Genomic DNA, 19,121 nt, shown 5'->3' with positions numbered 1-19,121 from the left:
TGGTATACTGATGTAGCTTCATCTTCTCTTTTTCTTTTCTCTCTGTGGCACTGATGGGTGGGAAGGAAGTGTCAATTCACATATTGCCAGTTGGTGTAGAAACTTACTCAAATACATTCTTTATATTCAACTTGTTTTTCTTACCCAAATTATTTACATGTTCTTAAAATCTGGACCACATTATTTAGCTGAAGTGAGGAGATGGTTAGATCTTGATGTTACTGGCTCCTGGGATTTTTTTTTTTAATTGGACTAAGGCAAATTAGCTACTTTCCCATCTGTACTATGTGGTAAACACTTTCTTCCCTTTCTACAAGGCATGACTTAATGTTTGAACTCTTCACTGACCAAAACTGGACAATGTTGGTACTGTGTGTTTTAAGCAAGGAGAAATAGGTAAATAGCCTAGGTAAAACTTGCATAGTCATGGATGGCAGAAATCTAGGTTCTGACCCTGGCACCATCACAGTAGACCTGCACACTTCACCTGGGTGGTCTCTTTTTTCCCTGCTGTAAAACATCGGAAAAGTATGGTGGTACTTTTTGTTTTCATGTCCATTTGGTTGAAAAAAATGGTGAATGGATGAAAGTGTGAACTACTTGTGCAAAGGATGGAATTTGAGAAGTGTATTACTTTTCATAATGTGCAAATTGAGGAAAGAGAGAAAGTAGCCAATGCTGTTGTGGGTAACCTCTCAGTCACGGGGTTTGGAAAAAATGAAATTAAATACTGCAGCTTTAGGGCCATGAGCCCCTTTTCTTCCTCACTTAAAATAATAACATTTTGCAAGCTGTTGATGTACCAGCTGTACTTCTGTAACATTCCAGCTGTGTATGTTAGTACACATTTTCAGATAGTTCAGACTACAAACTCAGTCATGTTTTCAAAGTGCACAAAAGCTTCATTTCCTAATGACTGCTAAGTTTGTCATTTTACTCTTCACTATACTAACATTGCAAAGAAAATTAAGGTTTTTTTTTAAAGGGAGCCCTCTATCTATGCCTAGTGTTTACTCTTCTGTAACTTTAAAAAAAAAATAAGGTAAGTAGGGTGGAAGAAGATGGTGGGGTTTTTTTCCTCTGGTAGTCTGAAACTGAAAAAGCAACTACACTTTTATAGCTCCACATGTCATGAAAGTATTGTGTGTGTAAAGTGAGTTCAGCTGCAAATCTTAACTCTGCTCATGTCCTTCCAGCAGTAACATTGCAGGCTCTTCACAGGATCAAGAAGGTTGGAACATGGAAATGCAAAACCTGGGAGGGTAGCCCAGTAGTTTTTCAGGAAAGGTTAGTCTGGTATATTACACTTGGAGGCATAAATGGATGTATTGAGCTTGTAGGGGAAAACTCCACAGTCAATGGACCTGCATACGTTAGAAGATTGTAAACCAGTTTGCTTTGTTTTCCTTTGAAACAAGTGGCATTTCAGAATCTGGTCTTGATAAAACAGAAGTTTTTTTTCCCAAAAATTCCAGTTGATGGTGGGTCTGCTGCTATCCTTGATAAATGGAAATTTTAATGTATTATTGCATTATTATGTTTTGGAAACATTAATTTAGAAATTGTGCTTTACTGGTTTTCAGTCAATTAAGAAATTAAGATCCTTTGTGTGCTGTCTTGAAAAGTCTTTTTTTTTTTTCTTTTTATTTTTTTAAAGTTTCCCCTTTCAGTTTGACTGCAAACAAATCTCCCAGCTATTTCTTTCTCATCATCTAAAGTGAGCTTCTTGTGTCCTTACTGGCTGGCATATTCTCTAGTCCTGTAACCATTTTTGTGGTTCCTGTCTGAACTTTCTGCAATTTACCTCCTCTTGCTATTCTGTTCTGCAGGGCCCTAGCTTAGAAACACAGATGGTGGATGATGAAACTGAGACTACAAGTGAAGAATTGCCTCCTCATCTGCGGGAAGAGCCTCCCGAAGGTACAGTGCTGGCACTCAAAATAAACTCTTTGCAATCAATTGAAGAATATGTTCTGGCCAAGAAGTCTGATTTATCTGTCTGACTTGAACCTCTATCTGCCTGTTTTCTGAGAGGGATAAAGCTTTGTCAGAGCTGACAGTTTAGCCAACCTCCCAGCCAGAGGTCTAGCCAGCCCCTAAGCCTTCTTTTGCATTCAAAGGAAGGCTTTACCCACTGAGGTGCAGACATAGTTCTGCATTCTCTTTAACAATATGGCTTCTGATTAAAATTGTCCTGCTTGATCATCCTGTCTTCAGGCTTAGGAATAAAATGCTTCCTCTGCTGTCTTGTTTGTGATGTTTTGAGTCTTCATTAGGAGAGGCATCCTAAGCAGTCTTTTTCTCTCTTTACCCCTCTCTGCAACTTACTGCTATTGAAATTGTCCCCAGCAGAGACTTGTCAAAGTTAGTTATTCTAGTGATTTTGTTTCTTTTCACTGTCTCTCTTGGAAGCCAGTTTAGCCATCTGAGGAGGAGGCAATGAGATGCTGTCCGTCAGCAGGAGGCTCAAAGATGCCAATTTTAATTAAAAACCTTGTTTGCAATGACATGCCCTGGATTTATACAGGGAACAGATTTTTTTCCCCCCACTGTGCAAAAGTCACAGACATTGAATATATGCAGCAAAATAGGTGTTGCTTTCTTTTGAATAGAAGCTGCTAACATTGCTGCAAGTGATAATACACCCTGAGCTTTGTCTTCAGTTCATTGGCTTCTAAAACACAATCACTCATAATCACTGTGGATGGCTTAAACAGCCCAGAGAGTGCTGAGATCCTTATTAGCAACTTACTGTTAAAATATCATGACATGTCTCTGTGAAACATAAATGTGTTTTATATTTTTCCTTTAAGAGAAAAAGATGCTGATACAGCATTTATACTGACAGCCATTCTTAAAGGTAATATGATCCAAGTGGATGGTTTTAGGAAGTTGCTGCACCCTTCCCTTCTTGTTGAGCATTCTGTTAAAGTTTTCTTATTAAGTTGTAATTTCCTGTTCTGCCGTTTCATATACTTTGTGTTGGCAGTTACGGTACGTAGAGGTAAGTGAAAGGTAGGTTTCTTTTGCAATTCTTATATAGCCAGAAGGAAATAAGTGTGGAGGATGTTGTGATTATTCTATAGATACATGGAGGATATAATATTAATATTCCCTTTCCCTCTTTTCTTTGTAAGCAATGCCAAGTCAGCATGTAATGACAGTTCATTGAAGTAAGAATTCTAGTCACTAGCTGAAGCTGATGATTACATGAGACTGGAGACTATATACTGGAATGTAAAACCCATCTTGTCTCATCAGTTTATCAGGAATAGACTTAGATTTTGGACTATGGCTTTTACTTGTATAATCAAAAGAGCTTTTTTAAGTGTGGCTCAGTATTTTTGTAAACTAACTTTTTAAAATGAAAGGAAGTTCTTCTGCCTGCAGCCCTGCTGGTTTGAATGACAATGAAATATATTGGTGTTAATATTCTACTTCTGTGACTTATTGGTTGGTCTGGGAGAAGTATGTGGTCTGGATATACCCACTTTGCTGGTTGAGGAAAAAGAATTGTAGCAGTTGAGCTGATCTGATGAAGCAGTGATACAGTAGATGAAGTCTGAGCTCAGTATGTACATTTTGTATGTTCATTTTGAATTTACAATGACCTCAAGAGTAGCAAAATAGGAGGGATGTTGAGAGCACGTCTGAAACTAGAGTCTGCTTGGCAGAAGAAGTGGAAAATTTGTCCTGAAGGAGAGCAATCAGGATTATGTTGAATTTATAGCTGACTTTGGATATTGGTGGAGTTCAGTAACAGAAGTGTTCTTTAGAAGCTTGCTGTCTACCAACATATGTCGCAATAGAGTACGACACGGTACAAAAGTACTCGACTCCATCAAAAGGTGCAAGAAAGCGATTTATTATTTGCAACGTTGCTTTTATACTTTTCAAGACACTTACACCCATCCAGCATACATATTCAATGTCCATTGGTCATATAAGAGAAACAAAGTTCCCAGTAGGTTATTGGGAAGCCACATCACTCTGTAAGCTAGTCAGAGTCCATATCTCTTAACTTTCTCTCCTCCACTCTGTCTCCATGGTGACAACCTTGGTTTTCCTTCAGGAGAGATATGGGGCTTCTCCTTTTCTTCAGGAGGCCTTTACTAGCTCACAAGAACAGCACAGAATGTCTTTCCCACAAACATAGACTTACCAGAATTACTATAAAGAACATGTAGTTGCAGGAATCATTGCAAATACCTCATGAAAAAAAAAAGAACTCTGAAGTTCTTAGATTTAAATACCATTCAGAGTACTGTCTTATCTTTGCTACTCTTCAGATTTCTTATTTCTTCTGACAGCACTTTCCTAGTTAAATCAGATGCTTTGCAATACATAAAACAATGTTGTTGTGACTACTGCAGTCTTGTTTCCTGGGATCTATGAATTGGAGACATGTCTGCTTGCCTTCTGGTAATGAGTGCATAAGGGATGGAAGGTTCTCCAGAGTTTCTCTGTCTAGCACAATCCATTTTTCCCCCAGATTGCATTATAGTAACTTTATTTCCCATCTTGCACAGCATATCTACTGCCTTTCTGAAAGGAGGGGAATTGGAAGCACTGTTCTATGTATGTATTGCAATAAAATAAAACTTTTCCCTTCATGGATTGTCATATTTCTGAACAGTGCTGCACAATGGCCTTCTACAAATAATGGGACAATTTTACATGTCCGTTATGTCCACCGTTCCATACCAGTCCACCAACCGGTATAGAATAGCAGATGTTAGTCCCGAGTGTGGTGTAGCAGCCTGGCAGCATTTGAGGCAAGAGAAATGCCAAGACAGAAGCTGGTATCTCTGTATCACCTGAATCTGATTGATTTGTCTGCTGTTAAATTTAACTTTTTTTGTATTTGACTAAGTCAACAGAGTCAATGAGTTAGAAGTACAGCTCCTGCCGGATCCCGTGCATGGTATTAGATACCACAAGGGGCTTTTTGCTCGGTGGCGAGCTTGCGTTCCGCGGGCGGCGCTGCTGCGCGGTGCCCGCCGTGAGGAGCGGTGGCCGCGCGGGGGCGCTGCAGGCCCGGCCATGCCGCGGCCGGCCCGAGCCCGCGCTCCGGGCAGCGCTCGCACGTCCCCGCCGCCCGGAGAAAGTGTTCAAAGCTCTTCGCTCCTCTCCCCTGAGCTGCCTTGCGGTGTCACAAGGGAAGCTCCCACACTCTGCCGCAAGAAGGTTGTTTATGCCCTAACTATACTTTACGTCTTGACATCGTGATCCATCTGCCAAATTCACGGGTTTTTTTTAATTCTACCTTCATCTTTAGTATCTCTATGATCCTTGTGACATACTTTTTTTATCCCCTCATTTAAAAGGCAGGCGCAGCGGAGCAGTAGCAATTAGCATCTGGAGTGCTGGTGTGCTTAGCACTTCCCAGAGCAGGCTGTGTAAGGCAGGTTTGCCATCAGTAGCCGGGTGAAGGCTAGGGGGCTCTGCAGAGGAACGCATTGCTCTAAATGGTATGAACTGCTTCCTTCTTTGCAAGAAATTCACCGTGGCTTATCTGTGCTGCAACGCGTCTGAGCTACTTTCATGTAGATTTTGTGTGATCTTGAATGTTAAATGGAAGTGTGATTGCAGTGAGAGAACTAGATTTAGTTACTCAAGTACAGCAACACCTTGCTGTATCTGTTGCTTCTTTATTCTCCACTTCAGAGTTCTGTTGCTGATCGTTTAATACAGTGCAGTGTTAATTGCTATGATCACTTTTCTGTCCTTTTCTATTGAATTAATCAAGAAAAGGGATAGCAATGAAATCTAGTGATTAAATCTTCTGTGATGTTCTCCATTAGGAAATGTCAGTACCTTCTTTGCTGCATGTATCTCCCATTTATTACACTATTTTTGGTGGGAAAAGTAGTTTTACTCTGTCAAACTGCTAAAAATTACACATTTCAGGAGTGTCTACTTTGTTGATACTGGGGCATGGCCGTAGTTTATTTTGGCCATGCATTACTAAGTAGTACTGCATATACTAAAACTCATTTCAAGGTGGTATGGTCTAGTTGCAAAGCCATGCCCCTGGTTAACAGTGATAGTCCCTCTTGGGAGTTTACAAACCAGTGCTTTCTTCCATGGCCTTTAAGTACTAACATGAAGATTTTATCAGTCAATCTACTATGATCAGTTTGGCAATAAGCCTGAGTCTTGTGTCTGAACCATCTGCTACCTCTTCTGTAGTTTTCAGACCCAGCAGAGATGTTCCTCCCTTGCTGCAGACAGATTGGGCCTTGTGGAGTAAAGTTTTATTAAAAGCAATGGGTCTTAGCAGCTCCACAGTATATAACAGATCTTGGGAAATTTCCTTTCCAAATAACTGTGGTGTTCTTAATTCAAATTGTTTTACACTTGCTGTGGGTAAAAAATACACAGAGATAGGTACTGTAAATCAGATGATTTGCAGGAGTTTAGAACATAGTATCTTGTGTGAGCCTTATAATCTGCCTCCATGGAGGCCTGTAGTCTTTGCTGTTTTATATCTTCTACAGGATAATTCTATGTTGCATGCTTCTGCAGGAAGCTTTAGGAATCCTTATCCACAGTTTGAGAATCTCCAATCCAAAGAATCTGGGAGTTTTGTGGATTGCTCATTTAGGACTGAGTTTTGAAATCAGCATTTGACCTAGATCTGTATCGATTGAACTAAAATCAAGTACAATTGTGTTTTGGTTGAGGTACTACCATCCATTTGATATGCCTGAAATTAATTAAACTGTTAACTTCATATTGGTGTATTCACTTATAAGAATATGACAGTTTATTGAAACCAGCAGATGCCAGAGGAACATGCCTTTTCAGGTATCTCATCTATGATGAGACCTTCAGTTGAAGTCTGATACAGGTGTTTAATTGCAGAAAGGTATATGCCTATAAACAGATGAATGGGTGGCACTTTTCCAATTATTGTTGTGCCAAATGTCTGCTGCAACAATTGCTATACCAAGATTTAAATGATGCAAACTTTATCTGTACTGTTTTGCATTTTCTTATTGCAAGTTATATTTAGTATGGCTGTCTCCCAACTGCCCATATCCAAAGAACCTCAAAGAAATGACCTTGGAAAACAAGACAGTTAATAGCAGTTCAATTTCCTTTCAGTATCAAGCTTTCTGCTAAATTAGGTTGCCTTTTGTGGTGTAAAGTAACTTAACAAAGTTGCCTGTGTGCCTTAGTGTTGTGTATTACATACTTAGGTAAGTATGTGTGTATGTAGTCTACCAGACCAGTATCTTGAAGTTCTGTGAAGCTGGCAGATGCAAAGCTGTGGTATCTGCTAAGCCTTCCTCTACTTTCCTGAGTCAAACCACTCTCTTCAGTGTGCTGCCTCATAACATCCCGCAGTCAAATCCTTCCACAGAGGATCTCTTTAAATGATCTGCTTTTTTTTTCTAATTGCCAGTCAGCCTGAATTGACCTCTGCAGTTCTGTGGTCATGTAACAGAAGCAAAAGACTGGGAAAGGGACAGCTATAATCTATGCCAGGAGTGTGGCCTGGCAGCCAGAAGGGCCAACAATGCCCTGGGGTGCATCAGGGACTGCATCACGAACCAGGCAAGGGAGGGGATTGTCCCATTCTGTTCCGGAACAACCCAAGTTCTGTGTGCAGTTTTGGGCACCACAATGTTAGAAAGACATTTAACTATTAGAGAGCATCCAAAGGAGGGCCATGAGAGGGATGAAGGGCTTGGAGGGAAGCCGTATGAGGGGAGGCTGAGGTCACTTGGTTCCTTCAGCTTGGAGAAGACTGAGGGGAGATGTCATCGCAGGCTGCAGCTTCATTGTGAGTGGAAGGGGAGGGGCAGACACTGAATCAGGGGAAGTTTGCATTGGGTATGGAAAAGGTGCTTCCCCCAGAGCATGGCTGGGCACTGGAACAGGCTCCCCAGAGACCTCGTCCCAGCACCAAGCCTGACAGAGTTCAAGAGGTGTCTGAACAGTGCTCTCAGGCACATGGTGTGATTCTTGAGGTTGTGCTATACAGGGCCAGGAGCTGGACTTTGATGATCTTTGTGTCCCTTCCAACTCAGGATATTCTATGATTCTTAACTCTATTGTTGACTTAGTCTGTGGCTCTAGTCAAGTAGTTTGGCCTTCCTTGAACCACAGTATTATTTGTGTATGGAACAGAAATTACTATTCTTCTTTATAAATGAGGATGGTGAAAAAGCAAACTGTAAGTTTTTGGGCTTTTATAGGTGGCAGATACTTGAAAATTGAATCAGAAATTGTGATCGTAATGTATAAATAATAAAACACTTTGCCTGATACATAACTTGTCCATTTCTCTATTTTTTTTCATCTTTTTGAGTCCTCACAAAGGTGATTGGACTTGTCAGATAACCTTAAATAGAAAGGCAGATTTCTGAAAAAGCAGAAAAAGAAATTAGCAGTGAGGCTGTCTGTTCTTTGGAACTGGGACTTTATGTACCTGGCATGTCCTCTCATCTGTAAAAGCATTTCCTGAGCTACTTCTGTAAATGCCCTGAGGCTGAAGAGAAACGTTTCAGTATCATCTGTCTCTAAGGCACGATTCCTTGCAGCCGTGCTCTTCTGTTGGCCAAACCAGTTCTTGTTTCTGAAAAAGAAATGACCTGTAGTGTCAGCTCAGTCTTGTGCACAAAGTCTGGCTTAGTATTTCTGTTAGATTATAAAACACTTTCGTATCCATCAAAAGTTCTAATGTGTTTCTATTAAATTTATCATCATTGTTTTAGTGAGGCTGGGGCTCTTCTTTAAATTCTCCATTGGCTATATTGGCTTATTCATGCTTTATTTAATTTAGTTCTCTGGGGGAAATTGACAATCTGAAATGTGATTAGTAAACAGCGACTGTGTGTTCCCCTTTCTCCCTCTCTCAGACCCCACCCATCTGTATTCCTCTTTGTGTATGCTTGTTGCTGACAACAGGCATCTTCCATTCAGCAGCTATGTTACATTGTCTTCTACAAATAGCATGAGTTGGTTTTATTCCACTTCTCCCTATGTCCTATCCTTTCCTCTCCACTATTTTCATATGATTTAATGAGAGGTTCCTTTGACAGCTCAGCATCCCTTTTTTCTAGCCTACTCCATGCCCTGCAAATCATTCTGTCACTAAGTGTTGTATGTGTGCACAGCATATGCTGTTAAGGGCAGCATAAATAGCCTCCAAGTGCCTGGTGGATTGCAGAAGAAAGGTTCTCATAACTTAAGTGTGGGAAACCTCTTATCAGTGGATCTTGTTAATACAATGATATTGTGCAATGTGTGAGTAGCCATCTGGTTTTCCGTGAGGGTCTTTGCCCATAGGATGGGGCAACAGTAGTTTTACCATTTGCCTGGAGACAGTAGCTGTAAGGCAAAGGTGAGATCCAAATGAAAAGATACTTCAGTGTGAAAGGTCAGTGGGAAGCCTCTGTCAGAAGATACATGTTGGTCAATTGCTAGTGAATGTGGTTTTTTCTAGCAATAGCAGTTTGTACTGTGTATCTTATTACCTGGCTGAAGTGGCAGACATTTGTCACTGTTTTTATGCTGGTTAGAGATATATTAAATGGTGTAAGAGAATATATGTTCTTTTACTATGTATTTTTTATTTAAGGGGGCAAATACATTAAAAAAAAGATGCAGACAGTTGTTCTTAAATAAATGTTGTGGCTTAACCCGAGTCAGCAGCCAAGGCCTACACAGCTGCTCGCTCACTCACTCACTCACTCACTCACTCACTCACTCACTCACTCACCCACCAGTGGGCTTGCAGAGGGAATCAGAAGGATAAAAGTTAGAAAATTCCTGTGTTGAGATAAAGACAGTTTAATAGAGGAAACAAAAGCTGTGCATGCTAGCAAAGCAAAAAATGGAATTAATTACTGCTTCCCATGAGCAGACAGATGCTCACCCATCCCCAGGAGAGCAAAGCCTTGGGAAGACAAATATCATCACTCCAAAAATTCCCCACTTCCTTCTTCTTCCCTGCATTTTATATGCTGAGCATGATGCCATATGGTCTGGAATATCCCTTTGGTCCTCTGGGGTCACCTGTCCTGGCTTTGTCCTCTCAACCTCCCATGCGCCCCCAGTCTCCTCACCACTGTGGCAGTATGAAAACCAGAAGATACTTTGGCTTTTCTGTGTAAGTCCTGCTTAGCAATAATAAAAACATCTCTATATTATCATCACTGTGTTCAGCACAAATCCAGAACATAGCCCCATGCCAGCTGCTGTGAAGAAAATTAACTCTACCCCGGCCAAAAGCAGCACAATCAGTCTTTCAGGCTTGTAGTTATCATCCTGTTTGAAAGCTGAAAAAGGAAGCAGTTCCTGCTTGTTCCTAATGGACTAAAAAAAGAGTCAAGTAAGTCTCGCTTTTACATATAGCTGCAGTCTGAAGTACTAAATAAGAATGAGCAATGCAGTAAATCCAGGTCAGGAGTGAAATTGAATCAATATATCAGTGTGTTAACAATGATGATATCTTGAACTGCTAAACTATCAGAGTATTATAGCAGGCAATTAAATCATAAGGTCGGTACATGAGGCTGTTAATTCTGCCTCAGAACCGAGTGAAATGCCCAGTTAACATTTCATAAACATCTGTAGTCTCAGCCTGGCTGCCTGCCTTGATTTCAGCTGTTTGTGAACAATTTGAACCACTCCTTTGATTACCAGTATGATTGCACAATTGCATCAATCTGGCCTCTTCTGGACTTATCAGTTTGGATCACAAAAACCAATCTGATTCCGAGGAATAGTGGTTTTTTCAAGGCTGTTTATGAACTTAAGAATGAGCTGTACAGTGAGGGGTTTTGTGTCAGTTTGCTCGCTCTCTAGGATAATATTCTAGGAGAAAATAATCTGATTTGAAACTGAGTGGAATTCTAGAGCAATTTTTACAGAAAATGGTCTTGCACTACTATGGGCATGTGTAATTCTATCTCCTCTTTATTTTCTGAACACACTGAAGACCAATGCATGTTCCTTATTAATGTTTTGGATTATTAAACTATTGTGATACATTTCTTTGGCATATTATGGGGAATGTGTCCTCTTTCTATCTATCTGATACTTATGTGGTGAGAGAATTTATCTAAGGCTGCATTTTGTCTCCTGTTATGCTCTCTCTCTACCAGTAACATACTACTGGTTTTAAGTTTTGCCCAAAGTATGTAATATTCAGGAGGATATACCTGCTCTAAAAAGTTTAGGTGGCTTTATATTTTTGGATCTCATATTATGAAAAATGAATGTATTTTTCTAGTTGGCATCCAAAAGGAAATAAGTATTCTTTATATAAAATATTGCATCTGTTTTGCAAATAATGCTAAAAATTTGGTCATAATATTTCTGGGAATTGTGAGAGGGCCTTAGCATATGGGATTATTAAATGAGTGTATTGGAATATTGTTACAGTTGAAAAAACTGATTTATAGTATTGAACTATAACTTACTTTATTTCTTAGCAAATGAGACCTCATTTTTAGAGTTAGGCATTCACCTAATGAATACCAGTTCATCCATTTAGGATTTAAGGAGCAGGCAATGTTGTTGACCTCTACTGTTTTTACATTTCCAAAACTCAAATTTTACTGTAAAGGTATAATCAAAATAATAAAGGTTCTGTCCTGTGAAGAAGTTCCAAGCCAAAACTGTTTGTTTCCTTCCTCTTTGTCCATCCTCCCCAATTCTCTGGAGATTTGTATGTGGTAGTGATGTGTTCTGGCCTTTTTGGGTGGGTTGGGTTTTTTTATTAGGTTTTTTTCCCCTAAAAAGGGGAGAGGTTTCTCCTGTGTCTCTTGGATACAGAAGTGGGATAATTCTAGTTAGTTATGTGAACTCATCCTCTTTGGCTGAGCCAGTTGTCCATGTGTATCTAGTACTGGAAAGTGTAATTTTGTAAAAGTGCCTCCCACTCACCCCTACAAAAGCCAAAGAACAAACCTTCAAGATTTAATTGCTAGTACAATATGTTAAAGTTAGGGGTCACTTTGGGAAATGCAAATTGAGACTCCAAGTTTGGTTTAGTGTTTTTATAGCTTGAGAATGTTACTGTTACTGTTGTTGCAGTATTTTATTCCTAGCATCTTGAGAGGTTTTTTTCCCCCTCTAAATGTTAGACTCAATTGGTCAGGGAAGTGGGTAAATTCTTCCAGTGTATGGATCTTGTACTTTTACATTGAAAAAGGATAAAAAAACCACATTTACTAAGTTTGACTTTTGTCTAAGAATCTACTTTACATTATATAGAGAAATCTGTTTTCTGTGATACCTGGATAAAGATTGTGACTACCTAAACCCAGCTCTAATTAAAAACAGTTTGGTTGCTGGCTTAAGCTTAACATGTGCTCACACAGCTTCTGAAAGAGATATTCTGCATTCAGTTCTGGCTGCAGGTTACCAGTTTCACCCCAGTGTATGGCCAGGTGTGCCTGGGTGCCAGCACAAAAGCTTCTGAGTGCCTATGGAGACATAATGCCTCTGTCTGGAGTGGGTGTAACTGGAGTGAGTGAACCTTCACATCATTCCCACGACCCAGAGACTGAAGGATAGCTTGTCCAGCCGAGTAGTACCTGTTGTGTGCCTGTGAGCTTTATGGAATGCAAGGACAGGCTTGGGGTTCTGTGTGCGCTGCAGAGCTCGCCTAGCTTCCTCCTTGTTCTAGCGAGGAAGAGATGCAGCCACAGGCATCTCTTAAAACCTCTTCTGTGGTAATATACAAGAGGTCAGCACTTGATGTTCGTGTTTCTAGCAACTTCAGTGTATAGCACAGTGATTAAGATAGTGAGGAAAGCAGAAGGATCTTGGCTTTTACTCCTCCTGGGTCTGATCCAAGTAGCATTAATATGACATGAGACGTTTTGTTGGTATTTGATTAACTGGGAGGCTTGTTCTTGTTTTGTGTGACACATTGTAAGTTAACCACCCGGCATGCCGACATGTGCGATTAAAAACAAACACTTAAAACTAAATTGAGGAGCCGGCTGCCAAGCGTGCCGCAGGGAGGGGCTGGCGCAGCCTGCCCCGCACGGCTCCACGGGGACAGGCCTCGCCCGCTGCTTCCCTGAGCTTGCCTCGGCACCTTCCCAGCTCACTGCTGTATTGCCGATATTTGTTCCAAAACATTTTATTCAGCTGTCTTGAGCAGTTAAAACACTCCCGACGAAATGTGGGAAGGGCAAATGGCAGCTTAGAGCCGCGTTGCTCGAGCAGCCCGCCCTCGGTGACGGCCCCTGTGTCGGGGGGCTGTGGGTCCCTCGGCGCGGAGCGGGGCTGCCCTGCTGCCGCCGCCCTGCAGGGGGCTGCCGAGGGCCGCCCGCCCGCCCCGGGCCCGGCGGCAGCCGCGGCGCTGCCGCTTTTATCCCAGAGCGCGATTGCACTTGCGGTTTTCCTCAGCTTAAATTCCGGGACAGCAAGAATTGGTCTGGGCTTATTTCATAATTAACTAATTAATTTCACAAATAAGACGTGGAGAGTAACAAAGCTTATTTTCCCTTGTCATTGCCTTCTTTATTACAAGATTTTTAACCTCACCTCCTTGTTAGCGTCCTTGCTGTGGAAACAATTCCTCGTTTCTCAGTCAGGAGCAGGCTGTTTTTAGAGGTAGTGTTACCCAAACAGAGAGCTGGGTTTGTGGTACTAAGCATCCAAAGGAGTGAATGCCATGGCATGCACAGTGGTTGTTGAAGTCTTGCTAACCTTTGGCTTTATTTTCGGACCTGAAATGAGCTTTCCCAGTGTTAACGAGAAACCGTCTGCTGATTCAATGGGCACTTTCAATTCCACTTAAAGCAAAATGTGCCCTCTGACCTGTGCACAGATGCTTGTGAAAACTCACAATCCTCTTGAGTGGAAGTGCTGACCTGCGATTCCGTGGCGTTGGGTGGCCTGGGAGGACCCCTGTTACCGCCTCCTGGAAGGACCGTGCTGCCAGAGGTGCGGGAGCGAGGGCGCTCCTACACCTGGCAGGGCGCGGGGCTGTGGTTGCTTCAGCACACGGCTCCTGTGGCTGTAGCAGGGCTGTTCTTGTCAGCTGAAAGCTTTTCTTCCAGGTTGTATGTAGAATTGTTCCTGAAGTAGAGTAGTTCATGAATTGATTATTGACTCTGTTAGAAAGTATTTTGGTGAAGAGCTAAGCACACCTTGTATAAAGCTATTTTGTTCTTTTGCAATATCAGTATCTGCTTTCTTTTCATTTGAGGCAAATACCAGGGGAAAAAATACCTTTAAACGTACCTGCTAATTCCCAAGTTGAGATTTTAAGCCTTTTGTGTGTAATGATTTTTTCCCCCCAGAGGAACAAATTTTATGCTTGCAGATCAAGAACTGACTAGATTAGAGGGGAAACAGCAGCAGCAAGTGAGCTGCTGGGGATACACACACAAACACACACACACACACACACACACACACACACACACACACACACACACACACACACACACACACACACACACACACATATTTTCCTGCTGCTGTCATGAATTACAGCCAAGACCAGAAATCTGTAAAGACACTTAAAGTGTGGAGCAAATAAGAGTGTTTCCAAATAGTTGGAGTCATGACATACCAGCAGTTCTTTTAAATGTCCTGTGAATTTATAGTAGCTTCTGGCTAAAAACTATTTTCAGAGTACTAAAGCAGAGTGTTTTTTCACCTGACTTCTTCTTGCAGCACAAAAAAATTGAGAGCTTCAGATGGAGATAAGGAGGGTTTTGCAAGGACAGCTTGGAAAAAATATTCTGACAGCCTCTCAGAAGGACCTAGTTGGAGTCCATTAGTAGTCATAGGTTTGATTTGACATCATGAGAAAGCTTTTAGTTCGGAGAAGCCAACCATCCCCTGCCCTCACTTTGTCTTGAACAAGCTCTTGTTCTCAGATGATCACTTGAGCTACATTGCTTCTCTCTGCCACACTGGAAAATGGAACTGTGAGTAATGAGTTGACAGCAAAGCAAATCTTCAACCTTTCTTGGAGTACCTAGGATGTTTTTGGGCCACTACAACTGATAAATAGGGAAAGGGTAGTCTTTGAATTGCACAGCACCTTTTAACTGCTGATGTAGTTCTTGTTGCTAAAACTTGTCAGAATTTTCCTTTCAGGTGTCCAGTCCTCAGATTCTGACATCCATCTCTGTTGAGCAACTGGAGTTTCACAGCCTTTAAAGGGTGGGTTTGAGGGGTGCAAGCCTCACCCCATGTATTTTTCCATTTTTGAGTGCTGAGTTTGGAATGGGCACTATTTGAGCTTAAAGCTGTCTTCATTGTTACATGCAGGGCAAGCTATCCTACATTGCTAGAGAAAACAATGTGATTTTGAACACTAAAGCAATAAATACATGCACAGCTGAGTGACTTTAGGACAAGGAGGGAGGAAGCACAGGAAGGGAAGAAGGAGGTAAGTAAACTGATTCTGGTGAAGGTCTTGACAAGAACATAATAATCTTAAATGAGATTTGTCCCCAGCAGACACTGAAGACATCCTGACCTTTTTTAATGCTGATTTATTCATCATGGGAATGGATTTTGTACCTCATCTACTCTGTGACTGATGGGCAGGAGTAATTTCTCTCTCAGTACAGAAGAGTACACTGTGGTAGACTCCATTTGCCACATTGACAAGTCCAGAATGCCATCAGCCACAGAGTTGGTTCAAGAAATATTTTCCTTTTCAGTCTTGCACTCTTAATGTGTGCCTAATATATGTGTAATGGTAGGATGGGGGAAAGGCTACTGAAATGTATGAAAGTTGAGTCATGAATTTCCTCTGCTAACTGAGATCTTCTCAGGTCACAAGGAAAAGGACTATCTATGGCTTTACTTAAAAGAATTCAAAGAAAAAAAAAAAAAAAAGGCAGTGAAGAAAATTTCACACACACCCCCAATCCAACTCATGCTCTTTCTCTTGTAACATAATATTATGAATCTATGCTTGGAAATACGGTCCTTCTATGTGTAGATTCTTTAATGACCGTGATCTCCATATCCTGAATTTGCTCTGTATGACTGTCTTGTCATGTAGTGGTCAGCCCTTTAGAAGGGACAGTTATATCTTTTGTTTCGAAATACTTGAGACAGATGATTTTTCACTACTTTTTCTTGTGGGTAGCATTGGGGCAAGAGTGGGAAATACAAGAAATGAGATGGCAAGATAATAACCTGTCAATCAATACCTGCTCAGTGTCTTTGGAGAGGCAGTAAAATATATTCAGGAGCTCAGCCAGCATGTCATTCAGACAGAGACAATACTGTGTGGCAGAAACCTGCAGGACTTGAGGGGTTTTAAGAAGGTTTGCACAGCTGGGCAGCAAGTCATTGTTTCTCTGATATGTTTGGAGTTCTGTTGTTGGCTGATTTGGGACTTGCTTGGGATCTCAGCTTCTTCATTCAGAAGTCTTTAAAACTTCTGAATGAAATGTGAGGCAGGTGTAAAACTGTTGCACAAAACCTGTGGTATCTGAGGAAGTTTGCCTATGTTTTCTGGAAGTTTCTTGAAGTAGAGGCATGTTTATAGTGATTTAAGAAATTGAATTTAATAATAGGTTGATATTTTTCCCTTTAATCTTCTTCCAGGGTTACTCTGGTCTGGTTGGTTGCAGAGGACACTTCAGTGAACTAACTTAAGTCACAGCAGGGGCAAACAGGTCAAGTAGTCAGCTTGAAACAAAATCTTTGTGTTACCTTCCTCATTTCTAGGGATTTTTCTCTAATGACACATGCATTGAATGTAACTAGTAGTCTCTGAAAAAGACTGATCTTATTCTCTTTATCTCAGAAAATCAAAGCTTGTATCATGTTAATTTCACAGGACTCTCTAAGTCTCAACTGCATCTTCTGAGGCTGACTGCTCCTTATCAATGTCAGATGTACTATTATTAAAAATAGAAAACTTTTACATACTAGGAAATTAATATAGAAATGCCATCTAGTATACTGGACTTCATACTGAAATTAATGGAGGTCATGTGGGATTTTTTTCTTTTTATTTGTAATTCATCTATAATTATAAGAGAGCTTCCTTTTATCTGTCTAAATAAGCCTTTGCAGAATACGAAAATTCTACCACTGAATTTTGCACTTGCCTATTACATGATAAACAGTGCCTTGGTATTTGACAGCTGCATGATAAAAGCCTTGGTATTTGCAGAAGAATGAGGATGCTTGCCAGGACAGGATGATTTAATTTCCTCACACTCTTTGCTGCTACTGGACATCTGACTTTTTTTCCCCTTTTATCTTTAGTGATTCTTTCCTTCTTTCACTTTGAAAAGATAATCTACCACTGCCTCTTTGCTTTCATGGCTGTTTGCTGACCTTTAACAAGCCCTGTAAGCATTCAGCCAGGTTGTAGGAGTTGTACACTTTTTAACTAATAAGGAAGTTACAGAGCTGGTAAATATTCCAATAGCAGTGAAACTTTTTTAATTGCGTAGACCCCAAAAAGAATGGCTCTAAAGGGACAAAAGGAATAATCATTACAGAAGTGTCCTTTCCCAAAGAGTTGCTACCTTTTTAATAAAGTTTCTCTATAATACCAGTTCTACTTTGGATTTCCCCTTTTCTCCATAAAGTATTGGTACTAGAACAACTGTGGTATTCTGAATCGTTTCCACAGCTTTAGCCCCCAGACCAGAACCCTGGATACGGTTTGTGTTGATTGCTCTCCCCAAACTCTTCACCTTTTCCTTATTTGTATCTGTATGGATCTCATGATAAAGCTGAGACATACTGTGAGACAGTAAGGTAGTACTCTTGGGGTTTTCTTTAACGTTTAATATGTTTGGGTATTTAATTTCAAGTCTGACATTAAATTTAATAAGTTAAATAATTCTTTAAAAAAGTCCTTAATTAAACAATTTCATGCTGCTCTTCAAATACAGCTTTCCAGTCTCTCTGTAAAATGTAGCCATGCTGCTGCTTAGCTTGTGCAATAAAACCATAATGGCCTGTGTGACAGTGTCCAATGTGCTGTGATGTTCTCAAGGCTTAGGATTCATTTCATTTTGGAGGGTGAGAATCTATGCCTAATCAAATGAGTGAGTCTGGTGTTAACAAGATGCCAAGTTCTCTAGTATTTCCAGCTGATGGTGGATAATAAGTGCATTGTTAATGGAATGCTGACACCTCTTCCATGCTTTTCCTTCTCAGAGGGCTTAAATAAGCTTTTGAAATAACCTTTGGAATTTTAATCATTACTAAGTACAACATTTTTTCTTTGGTTTTCCTTTTTCTGCTAGCCATACTGTATTTTCTTGCAAGGGCTGCATCAGAGATAATAACATCTAGATGACTGAAAGTGATAACCTGGTGTTGTTTCTCACTAAAAGAGAAAAGAAAATCCTGTTTGTGGGTTTCTACCAGGAAACCCCTTAGCACTGGCATGGCACTGTCCAAATTTACATGCAGGATCCAACTCCCAAAGATAACAAAAAAGAATTTTTCTGATTTTTTTTCCTTCTCTTAAAATGAATGTGCTTAATCTGCCGTGATCCGTAGCCTAAATGTTTTGTGGGTTACTTGTGTAAGATTGGCTAAAAACATGGGCTTGTAAGGACTGCTTGTCTCTCTGCTAGTAGTTTCCAACTTACCCACCATATTTAAGGAAATCTGAAATACATTCTATTGTGTAACACCTATAAAGCACAAAGGATTGCAGAAGATCAGTCTCCATGAAGTGAAGGATTCCTTCTTGCAGTTGATCAGTCAGAATCCCTGGAATATGTTGGACTGGGTTACAGCTGCAGTTTTGGGGGTCTCTTGTGTCACGGGACAGACAGCTTAATTTTCAGTTCTGCCAATTATTCTTCAAGTACCAAGCTACCTCTTTGGGTCTGAATGACTACCTCCTTATGATACTGTGCCTGACAGTTTCAAATGACATATGCCAAAAAGGAACCATCTAGCTTAATTTTTAACTTGTCAAAGAAATAAATTACTTCTTTGTTGTTTTAAATGACTCATTGTTTCCCCTCAAGCTGTTAAAACAGGTGCATATTTGGATGGATTATGATCTAAAAGATCATATTATATGGGAGGAGTCAGCCTTTTCTCCCAGGCAGCTAGTCATAGGAGAAGAGAAAATAGCTTCAAGCTGTGCCAGGAGAGGTTCAAGTTGAACATCAGGAAAATTTTCTTCA

General features: G+C 40.6%; 1 protein-coding gene across 1 annotated transcript in view; it reads left to right on the top strand.

Annotated features, from left to right (window-relative positions):
- The window catches only part of LOC103826990 (transmembrane protein 263-like), a 200,787-nt gene that overhangs the window by 11,710 nt on the left and 169,956 nt on the right, over positions 1–19,121 (top strand). Inside the window, exon 2 of the mRNA XM_030240623.2 lies at positions 1,830–1,920. Within this exon, the coding sequence (XP_030096483.1) occupies positions 1,830–1,920 (91 nt within the window). The remainder of the gene's footprint in view (positions 1–1,829; positions 1,921–19,121) is intronic.

Source organism: Serinus canaria, chromosome 5, assembly GCF_022539315.1.
Source record: "Serinus canaria isolate serCan28SL12 chromosome 5, serCan2020, whole genome shotgun sequence".
Lineage (NCBI taxonomy): Eukaryota > Metazoa > Chordata > Aves > Passeriformes > Fringillidae > Serinus > Serinus canaria.
This window is presented reverse-complemented; position numbering and strand designations above follow the sequence as displayed.